The sequence below is a fragment of the Saccostrea cucullata genome, unplaced genomic scaffold, assembly GCF_032062105.1.
Source record: "Saccostrea cucullata isolate Sc308-1 unplaced genomic scaffold, CSIRO_AGI_Scuc_v1 ctg1415, whole genome shotgun sequence".
In the NCBI taxonomy this organism is placed as follows: domain Eukaryota; kingdom Metazoa; phylum Mollusca; class Bivalvia; order Ostreida; family Ostreidae; genus Saccostrea; species Saccostrea cuccullata.
The window spans coordinates 25,705-45,781 of record NW_026939743.1 but is presented as its reverse complement, the minus strand read 5'-3'; the positions used below and the strand labels follow the sequence as shown (position 1 = coordinate 45,781).

The following is a 20,077-nucleotide window of genomic DNA, read 5'->3' as shown; positions in this document are numbered from 1 at the left end:
ATATTAAAATATCTTTTAACTTTTATTTTGTTTTATTTGAAACAAATTAAACTTTTAGAGGTGAGAATGACTTCAGGCACCTGTAAGAATCTTCGTTGTTCGAATTAACTTTTACCGAAAATGTCACTTGGTAGCTCACTGGTTTCTCTTGCTTCTACACCGTTTACTTGCTTATGTAGAAGTTATGCTGTGCATTCAACTCGTAAAATAGCTGGTATGTGTTTTTATAAAATGAGAAATTCAGCTAGGAATTTTTCGAGTTGAAGATGAACGTAGGATCTTTTTAAATACTATAGAGGAAATTCGAAATTTTGTAAAACACTCGATGAAACTACATATTTTGATGTAATTATCTCGTTATTGTTAATACCAGGTCGTTGCCTATATGGAGCTAAGCTAGGGCCTAGATGTATCATAAAAAAAAAAGAAATTTATATTTTTCATGATATATGTTCAGGGGCTCATTTTACATAAGAACTTATGAAATATAAGACCAAATTTTGATTCTTCCTATGACTTTATAAATTACATTGAATATTAAAAATAATTATAATACTTTTAAATGGATAATAGAAAAATATTTTTACACTAGCTGTTTACACAGAATCATTCATTTAACATCACAACACTTCTGCAAAGAGTAGTGATGGCAAAAAAGTCTTAAGGGGGATGTACAAGCCAATTGGATCTAGTCTGGTGTGAAATAAGAAATGCCAAGAATGCGCTTAATACTCGTCTAAACTAGACCAAAGTTACTCAAAGTGTTAATGCACTAGTTACCTACTGTTAGAGACCAAAATTAGTAAATAATTAAGTTTATTTTGTTTTAATTAGGAGGAAATTAATCATTGTAGTACTGCGCAGCTACAGCATTCACGAGATGAAAAATGCATTGAAAATGGTGTTAGTTTGATTCATTGATAATATGGCTACAACCATTTGTTTCGCTTTTTTCTTGTCATTATCTAGAATTCTTGAAAATTTGATTTTTCATATGTGTGTCTTCCTGAGACCATGTGTTTATTTCGTCCGCCATTCCTCTGTCGCACAGAGTTCGAATAACATTGATTTTAGAATAAATGCGACCATAAAAACATCAAGACAAGAAATTACTTAGTAATAATCATTAGGTAATATTACTTACTACTTTTATTTGTTGCATCGCTTCGTCTGATTAATGAAAAAACGCGATTTTAACCCCACTCCAGCAAATCGGGAAAAACTGTTCTGTTCACAGCTCGAGTTTGCTAGAAAATATTAATACACTGAGCACGTGCTTGACATGTGCATATATCTGCTGTGGATAGATGCGTTTATAACCATGATTATATTTAATTTTTCGTGGAACAAGTCTTGATAATTTGTTGGTTTCTTTAAAACTCAAGAAAAAGCTAAAAAATGCCCTAAACATATGTGTTTACGTCGCAGGGATTGACATTAACTTTAATATTCACTTGTCCTTCGGGCAGTGAACTACAATTTTGACTTGCCCGAACGCAAAACTTGGTTGCCCAAAAATTTTAAAGAAGAAAACATCAGTTACTGTATAAACAACTTTCCTGTAATTTACTATCCTGTTAACACACGTACAGCGATGCACTAATGATATTTCCTTTTCTTTTCTTTTTTGTTTTGAAAATTTACCCCCCCCCCCCCCCCCCAAGCGATTAAGGTCAACTAAAAGGAAAACAGTTATCATGTTTTGAATCAAGATACATCATTACCAAGAACAACTGGTGTTCTTTATATTCTGAGTGATTAAATAAACTATTCTATTATATATATTTCGTAAGAATGTATCGTAAGTTCATAATAAGTTGTCAGGCAGAGAGTGAACGAAAGAAAACAGAATAACGAACCCGATTTCTAAATAAAGGTATGATCCAGAAACGTTACCGAGGGATTCCGAATCCAAAAACATTGTCACGTTTTTGGCGGAAATCAACTGTTCAATTCATTGTTTTGTTTATAAACTAATGTAAGATTAAAAAAAACGTTTCTATCAGAAATATCCACTTGCCCGATCGGAAAGTACATTGATGATTTCACTTGCCCGACCTGATGATTTACTTGTCCCGGGCAATCGGACAACCGTTAATGTCAATCCCTGCGTTGGGCCTTTTTTTCTGTGGCAATAGAAGTTATTTTGAAATGGGGCACTGCAAGGAGGATGCTTAGCATTTAATTTGAAAATGTTAAACAATATGCGGTGCATGAAAAACAAATTGCAATTACATGTCTTACATTCGAAAAGTTGGTACATATGTCTATTTTGTTTAGCAGTTAGATAGAAAAAATAGGCAGTTAAAGGATTTCCTTCAGGCACCTCACATAAATAGCTTGATTGTTTGCAATGACCAACACATCGTATGGAGTAATGTTTGGACATAAAAACGCATCATGTCTCATTATGTTGACTACGTTGTAAGCTCTCGATCATTGAACTTACGAAGCTTGATAAAATATATAGAGTTGTTTTTTTTTTTAAATTTAGAAGCAATCACAATGTTTGCAAACAAAGGTCCATTGCATATGCAATGTCTATCTATCATCGCAAAAAATGAGAGACTACCCCCCCCCCCCCCCTTCCGAAAATCATATGTTTTTTTTTCAAAATAGTGCCAAAGATTAAAAAAATTTGCATTACTAAGTATGTGATGGAACATGTACTAGCCTTATAAGACCATTTGTTGTAAATATATTTGGTTGCCCTCTCTCCCGATCTACTGCCTAAAAATGGCCCGACTCAATTTTATTTTACATCCAATTACAGGATTTTTTTTTCTTCCGTCAACAAATATGTTTAAATTTTAAGGAATTTTTTTTCTCACCATAAATACGGACCCAATAATTTTCCCTGAGTTGGGAGGTCCACCAAACGTCATTTTAAAGATGTTATAAAATATTTAATTGTGTTGATTTTTTTCTTTACTCTGTAAAATTGTAATTTTGACAAAATGGGCAAATAGAAAAAAGTTATTCATTAAATCTCTTAACCCACTCTGAATGATTTTATTCCTTTTCAAATGTCGCTCCGCTGTAATGAAAATTGTAAATGTTTATTTGACAGAGTATATATGAGGGGGGGGGGGGGTGATCAAAAGTAAACAATATCTTAGGTATTTGATAGTTATATTATTGTTGAAATATTCAAGTATTTTTCAAAGTGTAAATTGGAGACCTTTGATAGCATATTGCTTAATTAAAAACAAACCCCTTTTCAAACTTGCTTTCACCGGGCAACATAACAAGTATCATATTCAACCATCTGCCTTCCTTCACTAAAACGGTCTATCCAATCATTGATTGAATTATTAGGAAGTCATTTGTCTTAATAAACTTTGAACAAATTCTTATACGTTGCTTCAAATGCAGTTTTAAGATATACCATAATTATTTTAGTCGTTTGTTGAATGAGTTCCACTGAGACAACCATTTTTCGTCACAAGTACCTGCATAATGACTTTATTTTCACATTATGAGCAAAACTTTATTTGGCATATGCTATTCATAGAACTTGAGTGTGCACCAAATTTGCTTCTAATCTAAATTGTGGTTTTGTAGATATAGAGATAGTTCGATCACCCCTCGTACTAGTAGATACTAACACAAGGTTTTTCATATCGATTTTATGTGTTTAATTTCTTTGTGTTTCATTGGTGATAATTAAACTTTTGATAGATATTATAAGTTATCTGTGGCAAACTTACAAACTCTTCATTTTAAACTTTGATGGTGCTCATTTTTCCTTACCTGGAATCAAAAAGTTTATTTCAATACGTACACTATTTAACAACTGTTTGATAATAATACTAAATAAATTACTTCAAGCCACACTTTAACACAATTCCTCTTTGAAAAGTGTTCATATTATTTGAAATATTTTGCAACTGTAATTCTCTTCTACATTTAAAGATTGTTATGTCCCTCCATATTAAGAAGAGGTCTGGAAAACAAAATTCTGTGCTAAAAATAGACCACGTGCTGCTATCAATGAACTACTTTCATGGTTCTTTTCACTCTTTTTGAAGACAACGATACCTTGTTTTGAATTTAAAATTATCATTTAAAAGTGCAAAATTTAGACATTTTCTCAACAAATGGTAGTAGAGAGAACATTAATGCACACTTTGCGTATTTTTTTTGGATTTTTTAAGGCTCTGCTGAATTCTGTAGCTGCGCAGTTCTAAGGTGCATATCAAAAGCATTTTTCTGCAGAAGTATAGATTATATATGCACAACATGCATTCAGTTATGCATATTTATTGTATCTTTATCATAAGGGTTTAGAATTTGATCAAAATATAATGTATTTTAGCCATTTGAAGAAATGTTTACATTTTGTTCTCACTGCACTAAATATGGCCGTACATCCCCCTTAATTATCAGAGGGGCACAGCCTACCAAATGGTACTTTATCCCCCGTGAAACCATGTGAAATAAAATATAGCTATTTATCAGTATTTTGGGTGAAAAAAATAATAAAATTGTATGTGCAATTTATTGTGCAGAGTCGTGAAAAAATTTGACAAAAAACGTAGCTAATGTAAACAATTGAATGTTTCTTCATTTTTTTACTTTTAAAGAAAATTTACTCCTTCTCCAACGATGTTGCACCTGTCAATCATGTCCTTTACTTTCTATTTTGATTATCCGGGCAACCAATCAATTATTGCAAACCAATCAAAACGATGATCTTTTTTAACCTGATGTAAAGTCAGATTTAACTACGGAAGCACATTTGTGTTAATTTTCAACTAGGAAATCAGAAAAAAATAAGTTTAGCCTTTATTTCTTTTTATTTTGAACACAATGGCTTTGTTCTTCATAGAAATATAGTTATAAATGCAGTTGGAGTATGACATAATTATTGTTTTAAAACGATGTACTCGGAACAAAAACAAGAATAATAGCAAAAGTCATTTTGTACATCTTTTATTGAATATTATTTTTTGAATTTATTGAATTCACCAGTAATATGCATATTAAACCCAAAAAGATCGCATGGAATCTGCAACTTCATCCTAAAAGAAAAATAACAACAAATATTACGTACAACTCTGGAAAAAATTAACTTTATAATAGGAAGTGCCCACCATACCAGTAAGGCATGAGGAGCTCGTGTTTAACAGGATTTTATGGAGATAAACATTGACGAAGATCCAAAAAGAGATTGAAAATTAACATATCGAGAGTCAAATTATTGTATAAAATTGGATTTTTATCCAACAATGCACAATTAAGATTTTTTTTTATCGTTTGATCAAGAAGTTCGGCTGATAGAGTCAACTACGGGTATTATTTTTACGAAGTTACGGAGAAATTACGCATAGAAATTCGACCGATTTATGTTAAATGAACGAGGAATATGTTCACTAAAATCCCCCATTGCCTGAATAAATGCGCTTTTGTTTTATTTTAATAAAAATTGCAATAGAATAAAATAGTCCCCCATTTGATTAGCAAAATTTGTTACCTATATGGTAGATTATCTGCCAAACGTGGGATAAAGTGCCATTTGGTAGGCTTTGCCCAACTTGATTATGTGTGTATGTTTACCAATGACCAAAATCATTAGATAACTTACAGTTACTGCTCGCAAATAAATCAAATAATTCCACTCACTTGTGTGTTTCAAAGATTGACAAGGTACATTTACTCCCATATAATTTTCGTGACTTTTTAAAAAATTTCTAGATGCCTATTTTGATCATGGGTGATGAGTAAAAGATAAGATCACCCATAGTTATCTGATGATGGCTATGTCTGCTCAGACAAAAATAATCAATATTTACTTGTAATTTGATTTTAGTTGGACATGTAATACATCATTTGATTGGGTAAAAAATTGAATCCATTATGTATATAACATGAGTTCCATTCATCACAATGAGTTATGTCAAAAACATATTACTCTGCTTGATGTTACTTTTAAAATATTGCTGAATTTGAAGCCTTTTATTGAAATATTGTCTCATTATCTACACTGAAATTAAATTAAAAAGAAAGAAGCTAATTTCAACTTATGTTTTACATGTACAATATAGCATAACTTGGAGAAGTTTAACTTTTTTATAAACCGCTTCATTGTTTATAAAGTGTAAACTGGCCCAAAATATGTTATATAATATTACATAAGTTGAAATAAGCTTCATTCCTTAAATATTAGGGAGAGGGATCAAATTGCTGCAAAATTGCAATTACATTAACTTCTGTGATAGTCAGGATAAAATATTGTTCAAAATTGAATTAACATACAACCTAGGTATTAAATCACTGATACTAAAATTCTCGAGGAACAACGGTTAAGGAATATCCACAATTCTCTTTGATATGCTATTTGAGATAGCAGTGTTTTAGACAGGGGGGTTCATTTGTAATTCTTGTTTAATTTTCAGCTCGTAGCTTGTCTTTGTCAGCCGCTCAATACTCAGAAGACAATAAAGACTACAAGATAAACCCGGAATTCATCAACAGAAATGATAGGTATGATGGGAATGGTAACTGTTTGATATCATTTATGGTGTCGAACCACTACTCAAGACAAACTTACAGGGATTCCAAAGTTGGGAGGGGGGGGGGGTTTAAAGTTGAAAAAAAACTGCATTTATATCAATTTAGCATAGTTTAAGGTAGGTCAGATAAAGGTACAGAAGTTTCTATTGGCATTGAAAATTATATCTCAGTTTTGCTAAATAGCATTATTAAAATCCATGAGAAACTAAATGATATGGTGTTATCCTTTTAGTTATGAATTTTTAAATAATTTTAATTTTAAAATATACTTGAATATAAATTCCAAGTGTCTGGGAAACCGATTCTCTATGAAAATAAAATGAAGAAAATGCAATAAAAAGGATACACTGTAGTTTAAAGAGTTATTGCCCTTTGCACATTTCTTAAATGAATAAATGGTTTATTGTTTTGTGTTTTTAAAAATACATGTAGTTCCCTTTTAAATACTTTGGTTAAACACTATTTTAATTACACATATTTAAAACCATTCTTTTTTTAATTAAATATTTGTTTTTATGCATCGGAAATGAGGTTAAATTCAGGAAGGGATTTGCAATAATGTATAATATATAACATTAGAGTGGGATTAACCTAGAAAGACTGCATTTGGAATCTTGATTTTTAATTTTTTAACATTTACAAATTCAGTAATTTATATACTTTTTCCTTCAGATGCCTTGAGTATATGAATGTTTCTCCAAGAAGAAAAGGATGGAGATTTCAAACACCTTCCCGAAACTTTTATTACAAGTTAGTATATCTTTAACTGTTTACTGTAATGGACAGTCTTAAAATTTACCTAATGGGTACCTAGTAAGAGAAAATTAAAATTTTGTCAATACAATGTATAATAAAGAAAAAAAAGAAAATACTACTATATACATGTATGTGCAAGGCTTTTAATTTGGAGTCTTTGGGCCTGTGTAATATAGTTACCTGTAATGACCATTTCTGAAATAAAATTGAGGAAATTACATATTTGTAGACTCCATATTAATCCTACCTCCAGCAAAGTAGAGGTTTACCTAGAACATTCCTCAGGGAGGAAGGTCATCTACGCTTCATCATCAGAGTGGGCGATAAGGCAGTTCTTATACAGGTACATGTACTGTTGATTAATTTGATGCCGTTCATTGAAAATTTGATAAAATTAAGGTTTATCCTAATGAATATCATCAGTTAATCAAATAAACTGAATTTATTACTCTCAAATGTTTACAATAAAAGCTGTGAAGGAATTGTGGGAAATATTTAAATCACAATGAATATATTTTGATTAAAACAGCTGATCTAGTAGAAGCTATATTTAGACTGTATGTAATAGACAGATCTTGATTTTGTGTTATGTAGTGCCAGAGATGTGTCAGCGGCTGTCAATACCGGTCGTGTGTTTGCCGATCGCTGTCAGAAAGCCGGCATTGTCAACGTGTATTATGACCCAGTCTCAGAAGGTCATGGAGGGGATAAGGTACGTTCAGGCATGAAAGTTTGGTTGGAGTTATTTTCATAGCTAAAAGCTGACTTCTTATTTTTTTTAGAAATATCCAGCTGAAATATTTATTGGTAGTATCAATGTATGCTCTTATAGATCTAGTTGAGTGATACTAATGTGAATAAACCACTGATTTCAAAAATAGTTACAGGTTCTTGAATGATTCTCTTTGAAATGCATAAAAAATATTTTTAAAAAAGAATAATTTTAAAAATATAGGTTCTCAGTTTCAATGTAAATTTCCCATGTATAAGTAATTACCGGTTATCCTCATTTTAGGTAAAGGCTTACATTGTAAGTTTTAGATCTGTCAGTAAATAATCATTATTATTGTAGGTTAAAGCAGTGCTGAATGCTTTGGAAGAGTCTGGCATTAAAATTGGAGAAGAGGAGGTCATCGAGGGAGAATTTAAACCTGGAATCAAATATGACGGCAAAAACCGAATCGGAGAGAAGAAACGGCCGTATGACATACAGATTGTATAATGATTCATATTTAAATGTGTTCTAACTTCTATGTCATTAAAATTTCTAAAAAAAAATATAGAGTTTATTTTTATGTTTCCTGTTGAAAATAGCAAAGATGTGTTTATTGAATATCTAACCAAAAGAACCAAGAATTCTTTTTTAATGGAGAGTTCCCCTATGGCTGTGAAAACAGAGAGGATCATTGTTTTTTTACTTCTCCCCTTCTCTGCCCCACTTATATGTTTCGTTTATTTTTTAGCACATGTAATATGGACCCCCCCCCCCCCCGGCCCCCCTAAAAAAAGATGGATAGACTTAACACTAGCTCTGAAAATTAATACCACAGCTTCAATTTCAAACCAATAAAATTTAGCCCCTCGTTTAAAACTTCTTGCATAAACACAGGTAGTGACTGATTCTTTTTAAAAAAAAATTGACACGCGCTCAGCACTAGAAGTGAAAGTCACGGGTCTTTTGGATTTGACCTTAAAAATGTTGGTCCCGTGTCACGGTCGGCGTTGGCACGATATAGAACGCTCACTTCTTAATGGCCCTGAATGCCGAGTATAGGTGTAATTTGAAGCCCCTCTTTGGCATACGCTGACGTCTCTTTATGTCCATGCAGTGAAATATTGTCGACTGGGACCTTAAAAGTATACACGCTATAACTTGCGCCAGTTAAAATAGGATTGGAAATTGATACAATTTGTTTATCAAGAAAAGTTACGAAAATACTGTAAATTACACCATTAAAATTAAACGCGTTACAAAGTTATCAAATTATAATTATTTATTATCCTGCAAGGAAAGAAAAACAGCTATTTTTAAATAAATCCATCACGTGACGCCTTTGCTACTTTTAGATTGATAAACACACGTGGCGTAAAGAAAACAAGGTAGACCGTTTGAGATACTACTCACTTTTGATGTGGATACTTAATGGTACTTTACCTTTTAATGTATTTAAGTATCAACAATCTTCTCTGTTATGATGCATATTAACCTTACATTAATAATTGTTGTCAAAATGCAACATACCTCGTTGTCTGTGATTTCCCGTGGACATGTGTTTCTATATATAGACCTACAGTTTACGCACTTCCTTTATCAATATTCATGAAAAGACTGAATTCTTAATTTCTAGGTATTGTTTAATTGTTTTGTTATTACAACGACATCTATAGTACAATTTTGTGGAAAGTATTATTTTTATTATACTTCATGTGTTTTAAATCGTTGATCATTTTGTTTCAACCTATATTCGGCGTTCATATAGCGTATATGATTTTAAACAATCAATCAAAACTTTTGACATTATATGCCTCCATATACTTCTCTTGGGAGGGGGGACGTATATATTTGGTAGTAATTGCACTCTTAATGGATACTTTGTACAGCGCCCATTCTCCTGGACTTCTTTCCCAACGAATAAGATATGGAGTTGCATGTAGCGTAACGTAATATTGAGCTTTGTAGAGATTCACTCCAAAATAAAAGTACGGCAATTTTTTTGACCTCAAATAAATTTCCGGATTAACAAGGCCCGACTGTATCCTGAATTGTGTCTGGGTTAACCGACACATAAAACCACTGTTATGTCTTCTGACGGTATGCCTGACTATTCTGTCCTTCGTTAGCATTTGCTGATGAATGATTTGATGGAAGTCCATAAAACCATCTAACAAACGACAAAAATTCTCATATGTAGAAATGATAAAGTCATTCATAAAACTGACAATGCCAAAGTAATCTCCTTATTGCTGATTTCCAACTTTTTCTCTAAATCATGTTTACATACAACGAGACAACCCCTTCCATCGAAAAAAGCCAATTAATCTGGTGTCATTAATTAACATAAAAGAAACCAACGATAGACTTTTTTTAATATGCCATAAATCTTATATTGACACAAAAATTTTTTAGGTAGAAATAAATGAAAGCAAAATGCAAGTATTAAAATAGGTAGAACTAGAGGCACTGTAAACACAGAGCTCACTAAATAATGAGCCTTCCATTTGCATAATTTGATTTTAATAATCGGCAAAATCCATGTTTTCCTCTAGGAGACCCAAAATAAGTGTCAGATCAAAAAGTAAATAAGAGGACACAATGGCATTATGTTAGTTAAAAAGAATCTGAGAAATTCTAATTAATTTTTATTCAGTGTTATAGGAGGAGTTGCAGAAAAAAGATAGACCTGAGGACGTACAGACAGACGGACAGACCTATACTACATCCCGATCACTATATACCCTCTCAGTTTTCAAGCGGGGGTGCACATAGAGATTCCATTCTCAGACTTTCGTCGTGATGCAACATTTGAGAAGACAAAGACAATATGCTGCTCATAAAAATATACGTATATACATGTAGTTAGAGAAAACCAACGTTTTCAAAGGCGTCGGAACCGGGGAGACTAAGGGGTCTTAGCCGTCTCCCCCACTTTCACTTGACATTTTTGCAAAGATAGACATACTCAGTAATTCAGGCATTGAAGATTGGGGCTTAGGTGTAGCCCCCCCCCCCCCCTTTCAACAGGAACGTTACAGTGTAGTCAAAGAGGATAAGTGGTAATGTTTGGAAAAAAATTGGTACTGACGAGAGTTCGAAAGTACCCCCCCCCCCCCAGGTTTGATCAATTGTCAAGTTTTCCCTAGTATGTTGTGTTTATTTGTCAAGTTTTTTTCAGGTTTTAATTTTTTTTCTCTGTTTATTAGCCCCCGTCTACTTCCAATTTACTACCTACACCAATGGTTTCATGGTTGTTTAACATTCCTCTCATATAGAGACGCCAGCACTCGCCGGTGGAGAGCTGCAAACTGTGACCTACAATCAACACTCAGGGTCATTGAACAGGGACCGGGATCTTTTGCGCGCCAGCACCTACTGCGACAGTCTCATCCAAAGGACTGTTCTCTTCGTGCCACAGTGGGATTCAAACCCGCGGCGTTAGGATCAACATCTTGCTCCTCGACTCTTGCTCACGTTTTTTACCACTGCGATACATGGGTGTCTAAAGAAAACCAGTGAGTTACTAGTATTAACAAGCAAAGCATTGCAAATGTAGTAGCTTTAATGAATGTACTTGCTAGTACACATAAAACCAATTTCCATGCAACAAAAACAAACAAATCAAGGTAACAATCTCTTGCCCAAATTCTTTGTGAAATAAATATTTCGAAAACACAAAAAAGAAATTGGCCATGGCAATCCAAATTTGAACCTTATTCTCGACCCGTTTACAAGCCATAAAAAAAAAAAAATTCGTTGAATTTATTACACGGGTCTTTTTTGACAAAATGATGAACATCGTAAACAAACGATGTTATTCCCCAAATCTTTTCTCCTTGGCGGTTGCGTTTCTACCAAAAGGATAGATCCACCATTCGGCTTGAGAAAGTCGACGTCTGTCAAGGAACATCTTCTATTTTACTTCTCCCTGAGATTTGGAAATGAAAATAATGTCCTCTCATAAAGGTAGATAAGGTTTCTCATCTCTAGGCGGAGGCTCGGTTAGGATAGAAAGCATATTATTATGGCTACCTAAAAAGTCTCTAATAGGAATTGTAGTGGTGTTTCTTTCTCGTTGAATTGGAAAACGAAGCTTCGTTTTTACTGGTTCATGTATCGATTTTACTGGTTCATGCACAGTCTCTGATCCTGATATTTGTACTGGTTCATGTCCGATTTCTGGATCATGAATAAGGATCGGTTCATATGTTATTTTTGTGTTTGACTGTTGGATCGATTCATGTCCGATTTCTGGATCATGAGTAAGGATTGGTTCATGCACCATTTTTGTGTTTGACTGATGGATCGGTTCATGACCGATTTCTGGATCACGAGTAAGGATCGGTTCATGTGTTATTTTTGTGTTTGACTGATGGCTCGATTCATGTGTTATTTTGGGTTTTGTAGTTTGGTTCTGGTCATATACCATATCTGGTTTTGATGTCCAGGCCGGGCCCTGTGTGGTTTCTAATGCTTCAGTTACTAGAGATGGCTCTGGAGTTGATTGTGTCATGCGGTCCATTAGAATACTTTTTGTCATCCTTTGCTCTTTCTCTGTCATCATATCGCTCTTTTGATTTGATAAACCCGAACCGACCGCCTCTGGAAATACAGCCATTTCCTCTAAAACCAGACTCTGTAAAGGACGTTGGGGCATGCGCTCACTGAAACCTACACTGCCCTCCACTTGAGGCGCCAATGAAGTGTGTGAAGAAACCATGTTCTGTGAGTTTATTTCAAAATTATTGTCTAAGACGTCAAGATGGTTTTCGGAAATTAAATCGATCAATTTTTTCACCTCTCCTCTTGATGTTTCTGGTTTCAGTCGAGTGTTCGAACCTTTCGATTTCATGTGAGTGTTCGGTATTTCCGATTTCATACGAGAGTTCGGCGTTTCCGATTTCACACGAGTGCTCTTTACAGAACTTTGATGGTTTATGTGAGAATTCGACTGATATTGAATTGGGCTTTTATTTGGTTTTTCAAAACGAAGTGTGTTGATTTTTCGTTGATATGCAGGTTGACGCACAGAAAAATGGAATCCACCATTAACCATTTTATTGCTTTTTCGTGCGCTGTACGAACTGCGATGGTCGGCACCAAGGTTGAATGACTTGCCAGCGCTTCTTTGTCTGTTGACTAAATTGAAATTTGAAACTTTCTTTCTATTTGGTGATTTGAGAGCCGTATTATTCATTACTTTCAGTGTTTTTTGCATATTTTGCTTTGGAGGATTTCGCTTTGGATATGAATGGTGTATTTTCTTTTCAGTATTTCTGACAGTCTCAATCTTTTGCACATAATATACTGGATTCGCATACTCTTTTATTTCTGGTTCTTTAAAAAGTTGTGTATTTACCCTTTTTCCTTTGTCAGATTTCTTTTGAACGGTAAGAATTTGTGCCTGCCGAATGAAAATTTCCCCAAATATCTTGTAAATATCCCTTGGTTCTAGTTTTTCTTTGAAATTTGGAATGTGATTCCTTGAGAAGATGACCTTTAGTTCCTCTGGAAGCATTTTCTCAGAGATGCCATTGTACCCTGGCTGGGCGGCTTTGGTTGTCTCCGTTTGAGAACTTTGATGTTGATTCGTTTTGTGGCCATCAAAATTGATTTCCACTCTTTTCGCTGGCAACTTACTTTCATGTGAGTGCGTGTCCAATGCAGTTCCATGCAGATGGCTTTCATGGGGGTGATTGGATAGGCTAGACCCAATAGAGCCATGAAAACCATTATCTTGCAGCAAAGCCTTGGAAACGTCATGATCTCCAAGGTTAGAAACATGATGGCTGACGGCTATATCTGCTACGGAATATTCTGACGAATGGGACTTGTGTTTAACCATGGAAGGATGGCTACAGTAAACTTTCCGGCCATTCAAAGGTTGACAAGGCCTGAAATTGTATTTTATGTAACTTGCGCTTGGTGAATGATGACCAGTTGTTTCTAGTGAATTAACAGCATTGTTGTCAGTACTGTTTAGGTTTTTTGTTTTCCCGGTAGTTTTGACGGGCCAAGGTTGGTGTGGACCGTGTTTTTCCTCCACGTGTTCTTTTAGATGTCTGAGTCGGTTTATCTGTAAAATACAAAGGAAAGCATTGCTTTGGTATAAAGAACGAGGGCGCTTTTGATTGGCATTCGGCAGGAAGCTGGGCGTACTTGAAAAGTGAAAATTTTATTGACATGTCACATGAAATTTTAACATTTTTTTAATTTATCGGATTCCTGTGCAACGGAACGGAAAGGAACGGAAAATATTTTCCCGAAATTGAGCTTTGATTTGCTAAAAAATAACTTGAAAATTGGCCATATCAGACATTTGGTACAAAATTGTACATTTTGAAACACATTTTTCTAAAAAATTTTCTATGTCTGGGTCTTCTCTCCATGATTTTGAAACGTTATGTGTGTGTACTTTAATTCAAAGAAACGGTTACACTTTTTTAAAAAAAATGGAGAGAAGACCCAGAGACCACGAAAAATGAACTTTTCCCAAAAAAATCCAAATGTGTCAATGTGGTGTGTCTTTGTCCTTTTAAAAGCATTTGTCTATTTGTAGCGGTGATAGCTCAGAAAGTTTGACTACCTGTTTAGTGGACTCGAAACGAAAAGTTTTTGGTTCGAGCCTGGCATGGGGCGTTAATTTTTATTGTTATTCAGGCAAGCAAGCATTTATTTTGTCAGTTAATTAATTTCGTTTTATGTACTGATTTATTAAAATTTTGAATTAGATAAATTTTGGTTCAGTTTGGTTCTCAATTGCAATCTCCTATTTTATAATGTACATGTACCACGTATCATGCATCTATGCATTAGATATTTTAGGTTTTATTTTTTGTGATATATTATTATGTTATAGTACCCCCTAGAAAAAAATGGACATAAATGTTACAACTTCACAATGTCTTTCAAACTGAATTAAAAATCAAAGTACTGAAACAGTACTGAAAGACGGGGTCAAAATAATCTTCATAATTTGATTTTTTTTTTTACGAGTTTTAATAACAACTTTATTTTGTCAATAACATACTAAAAACAAAACTATGAATAATATACATTCACATTTTTCATTTAATTTAATTTGAAGTAGAAATTTTAATAATTGCTCAGTCTGGAAACTTTTCTAAACTGCTCCGAATTTCATCAGGTACGAACTAATAATTTTTCCGGAAGTAAACAATGGATGATGCGTACACAGTCATAATAATACGCAGGATAGTACTTTGCTTACATGTGTTATTTACAGTTAATATTTTCAGTTTTAAATAATCAAAATACTTTATTAGTTGAGTTAGACAAAGGTTCATATCAATTTCTTCAGTTTGATACAATTTGTTTTTGTTTTGATCGAAACAATTTCTGCACTCTTTCGTATGCGTAGATTTAATTCATGTGTTATCACCACGGTTGCCGTTTTCTATTATTAGACATCTGAGAGTAAACTAAAAGACGGGGTCACGTGACCCCGTCTAAAAAACCATGGACGTGTTCGTAAAATCTGACCAGGTATGTTCAGCCAACCAAATCATGGACATTTAAACCATAAATGTTTCGTACAAATGATTCCTGCAGATCACCCGCCAAATGCGCCCATCTTCTTTGTTTTTGATAAAGTATTTTTAGTTCCATTTCACGAAAATGAGCTTTAATTTTGTCTTCGTAAGGTTCCAATACCTGATCCTGCGTGATAGTTATCCCATCATGCATCACGTACCAGGAAACGGACTCGTAACAGGGAGGCGTGGTCATACTTCCGGCGTAATGGTAATATCTGGAGGTGTCGTTTGGCAGCATATCAATAGGTCTTAATCCGGTTACAATTGTTTTCTGGTCTAGAAAAATAAAATAAAAATGTTATGTATTTGTTAAATCTTAGAAAATTATGAGTCGCGCATGAATTTATGTGAATCTGAAGCTCATACCGTATTCTGTTACTTGATCGAGAGCTGTGGCTACCAGTTCAAATGCGTGGTTCTTTTCCTCCGATATCTGAATCGGTTAAACCATCATTAATTTTGTTTAAAGACACAAACTTCAATGACTAAATTATTACACAATAGCATAATGTGTTCACCCATTTCATATAATGTTTTTATTAATAATGACAGGGTGCTCTAAACTTACATCTGCAAATATTCCTATCACGGCCAATCCGTCTGATTGCTTCTTTGCTTCAGCAAGTGTGGCGTATTTTGTATTGTAATGGACGATGTGAACCTATAAGAAGGACATAAATTTCTTATAATAATATTACAATTCCCAAACAGTAGATATGAATTTGTCAATCCCTAGAAGTATTATTTTCGTGTAAAATTACGAACCTCTAGGGGATGGTGATGGTTGTCGAGAACGTGTTCCGAGCCAATGTTGTTTTCTGGACCCCAATGGAAATGAATCTCCACTGCTCGGTACAGTTCACCCAAATTCGAACCACGAAGGTAAATTTCGTCATCAATCGCCATGCTAGCTGTTTTGGAAAAGTAACGATTCAACTGACGTTAGAGAAGCAAGTAAACTCAGTGAAATGTGCTCACAATAACTTCTTAGGAAAAGGTATGTTTCAGTTTCTTTTTAGGTCGATAAAAGTATTTGTATTTCAGAAACCAATGATGCACAGAAGAAATGAATACCTGTGTGTCCGTTGTTCCTGAGATGTAGAAAAGCTGGCTGCATTCCGTCTCCGCTTAATTTCTCATAGTTGATGAACTGGAATTCTGGGAGCCACGTGACATGATGGATGTCCGCGGTCCTGATGTGAATTGGAGACTGTCGTCTGCCAGCGCACTGGGGAAAATACTCAGGCCAATGATCCGGGCCTGTAATCAAAAATATATGTGTATGATTGAAGAATGCATCACAAGAAGTTGTTGGAAGAAAACAAAGAAAAAGAAACCATTGAATGGGCTGCCATAATAATGAAACGAAGATTTTACCTGTCGATCCGCCATAGCTCCATTTGAAGTTTTCTACATTTCCGTTGAGTGTGTTCTGTTTGGTTTCCAGGGGTCTTTGATCAAGAGTGACAGGTACTTTGTTTCCGGTTCCTGAAAATAAATCCCTCCGTTTGTAACATGTTGTATTGAAAACGAAGTGATGTTAAAAAAGATATTGCTTGTTTGAGTCGGATTGGTGAGAGTAATATACGTTGATTAACTATTTCTAACTATTTGTCTTTTAAAATATCATTTATTCAGTGATGCAAGGTACTGTATCATTAACATAATGAGTTTTGCAAATGGTTAACCCGTTGATAACTAAGTTTTTCACTAGCACTTTGGAAAGTGCATAAAAGACTGGTTTCAAATTTGAATCAATACGATCAGGAAATAAGAGAAAAAATTTCAAAACATGAATTCATTCATTGAATTATTACAATTAATAAATATACATATTATTATAGGAAGATAATGAAATTTTGAGGGCGAAGTGGCAGCAAAAATGGTCATCTTTGACCCTTGGCACTAAACCTGACAAATTAAATAGAATATTCTATAAAAGTGTAATACTCTCTGACAGTTAACAGAATTTTAATCATGTGTGCAAACATTAATACATAATCGGCAATAAAATTATCTTTTTGTGATTTACGTATCCCTGCATTCTTTGCACTTGACTTACATTTTAAATACCTTTGTGCAAAGTCACCGTTTGGGAAATTTTTGAAAAATCGTTTGCAACTAGAAAATTACACAAATTAGATATATTACGAAACTACCGTTTTTAGAGGATTTGCTCTACTGATGAAAATTTTCATTTTTCAATGTTGAAAATAAATATAAAATTCTCAATAGTTTAAAGAAAATACTTCATTAATCTAAAGGGTTTGTTTAATATGAATAAAAAAAAAATGAAGAAATGTTTCCTGACATATTTGATTAAAGTTTAGAGATTGTTTTTAATTCTAGACATAGAATAAAAATTATTTTTTATTTTTTTTCGAAAGATATATGTTGAATTGAAATGAAAAACGTGTATATTTTGTTTTTAGCGATTTTCACTTCCTTTCAGAAAGGCTTAGTTAAAAAAAAAGATATGATAATATAATGACAACTTTCTTTTCCCCCTTCTGATGAAGATGAAAAAAAGATGTGTCAGTTATTTGGAATTTTTTGTCATTTACAGTTTCTACATGAATTGGGAAGAGTTCTTGTCCTCTGGATGACACAAGGGCCTTATCCTCTCTTCTTTTAAATCAGACGTTTTTTCACCAGACTTGAATGTACGTTTAATATTTTGATTCGAAAAAAAATTGTAACTGCCTTTTGGGATTGCATTATTGAATATGTTTCTGGTATTTTTTTGTCAAATTTCTACAGTATTATACAATGTGTCAGATGTATTAAAGACTTTGCAAGATATTTAGTAATGGGTAAAACACAATCGGATTAAAATCAGATTTCTTAGATCCGCGCCCTATTCACTTTGAGCTTAAAATTCGCGTAATTAGGCGAGTCTGTCTGCTTGCGAAAATTTTATTCTCGTGAAAATTTTATTATTTTTGTTTATATACAACAGAAACCAAAGCTCGCGAACATTTTGTCTCGCTAGAGACCAAAATAGCTAAGTCGCGAAAATAAAGTGTGGTGAAAATATTTTGATCTACAGTATCTTAGTGAATATTTGTAGAAAGACAGTATTTTACCAGACACTAAAACTTTTATGAAACTTGGGGTAAATTTGCAAAATACATTTCAATAAAAATAATAAAAAAATATATAATGACTTACCATACTGTTCAGCAAGCTTTGAATCATATTGACAGAGCATGCGCAACATGTAGGAGAGAAGAATGCACAAGTCACAATTCATCGTGAGTGGATCAGCTCTACTCCTGTTTAGAAATGAAAAAAAGAGTGTTTCATGAATAATTGAAATATGGAGTATAACCCCGTCCGGTTTGAGTTCTGTCCCTTTTTCAAATGCTTTGCCGCCTATCGAGGTTTTTCTCATATATCCCACACGATGTCTAATTTACATAAACATGAGGGCAACATGTGCATAAAAATCATGGACGTTTTTGTGAATTTTGACGTCTGATGCAGACAATAACTTTCAATTTAAATATATCTGACGAGTCTCGTAAAAATGTGACAAAAAGGACAAAATATTAAACATAGAAACAATTAGGTGTCGCTAATTTACACAACTGAAAGTATAATGATGGAAACTAAAAATAGCATGCGATTATGGTCATGTTTAAATTAGAATTATTTTATTGATAGGTATACTACTTTGTTGGTTTGTGTGCAACATCTTAATTAACCACGCAATGACGCTCATCATATTGGGAAATATTAAAGACATGGAATTGATTTGTTTTACAATAGAACCACAAACCAAGATGTACTTTTTCAGATCTTACAAGAGATTAGAACTATCATGTTCTAAATTTTTAATTTACCGGATGGGAGTTAATTTAGAAAATGAAAATTTAGAACCTGACACAACTAACTTTAGAAAACATAAACCATAAATTTTCTAATAAGTTTATTATGAAAGTTACTCCTTGTTGTTCTGTACCATCTTGTTTTAAATTGAATTCATGTACCCGTAATCGAAGATTCAGGGGTATAATGTTTTTTCCTTTTCATCCGTCTGTCTGTTGTCTGTCCGCAAAATTTTAACTTCGCCTATAACTTTAGATTGGACGGGGCAATAGCCTTCACATTTTACAGGTGTTTTTACTTCTGTGAAACCTTTGCTTTGGTGACACCAAAGAATGAGTGCACTTAAGTACGTCATTTGGAACCTTTTCGGATACCCATTTCAAGATTAACATTACAATATATCGCTAAATTAATCTATGATTAATGTGAAAGCATATGCTTTTGATATTTATTTCTAGAATTTTTCGTCATACATATTTCTAAATAATTACAGAAAATGTAATTGTAAAGAACATGTAATTTTAGCCTTAAATTCCGGAAATTTGAACGGGACCACTTTCAAATCTACAGTTGTAGTATAATACGGGCTGCCCTTTTTTGCAATTTAAAAACTCTATCTATGCCAGCACCTGGCGCATTACCCCAAATAGTTAGGCAATAGTTCAAAGAAGGCAGAATGTATGCATTATAGAATAGTTTTCTT

The 20,077-nt window shown here is 33.6% G+C and overlaps 2 protein-coding genes across 2 annotated transcripts; one reads left to right on the top strand and one right to left on the bottom strand.

The window, feature by feature from the left end:
- The first annotated feature begins 108 nt into the window (after positions 1-108).
- On the top strand, positions 109-8,507 carry LOC134253844 (large ribosomal subunit protein uL18m-like). Its single transcript, XM_062736435.1, has 6 exons — positions 109-214; positions 6,399-6,486; positions 7,189-7,266; positions 7,502-7,615; positions 7,867-7,984; positions 8,345-8,507. The coding sequence occupies exons 1-6, from the start codon at positions 121-123 to the stop codon at positions 8,492-8,494; spliced, it is 642 nt and encodes a 213-aa protein (XP_062592419.1). The 5' UTR covers positions 109-120; the 3' UTR covers positions 8,495-8,507.
- A 3,438-nt stretch (positions 8,508-11,945) lies between these two features.
- Positions 11,946-18,796, bottom strand: LOC134253847 (uncharacterized). Its single transcript, XM_062736438.1, has 8 exons — positions 18,715-18,796; positions 16,921-17,031; positions 16,618-16,803; positions 16,309-16,454; positions 16,112-16,204; positions 15,910-15,976; positions 15,662-15,819; positions 11,946-14,063 (listed from the first exon to the last, which is right to left on the bottom strand). Exons 1-8 carry the CDS (start codon positions 18,794-18,796, stop codon positions 11,946-11,948), a joined length of 2,961 nt encoding a protein of 986 aa, XP_062592422.1.
- Between the last annotated feature and the right edge of the window lie 1,281 nt (positions 18,797-20,077).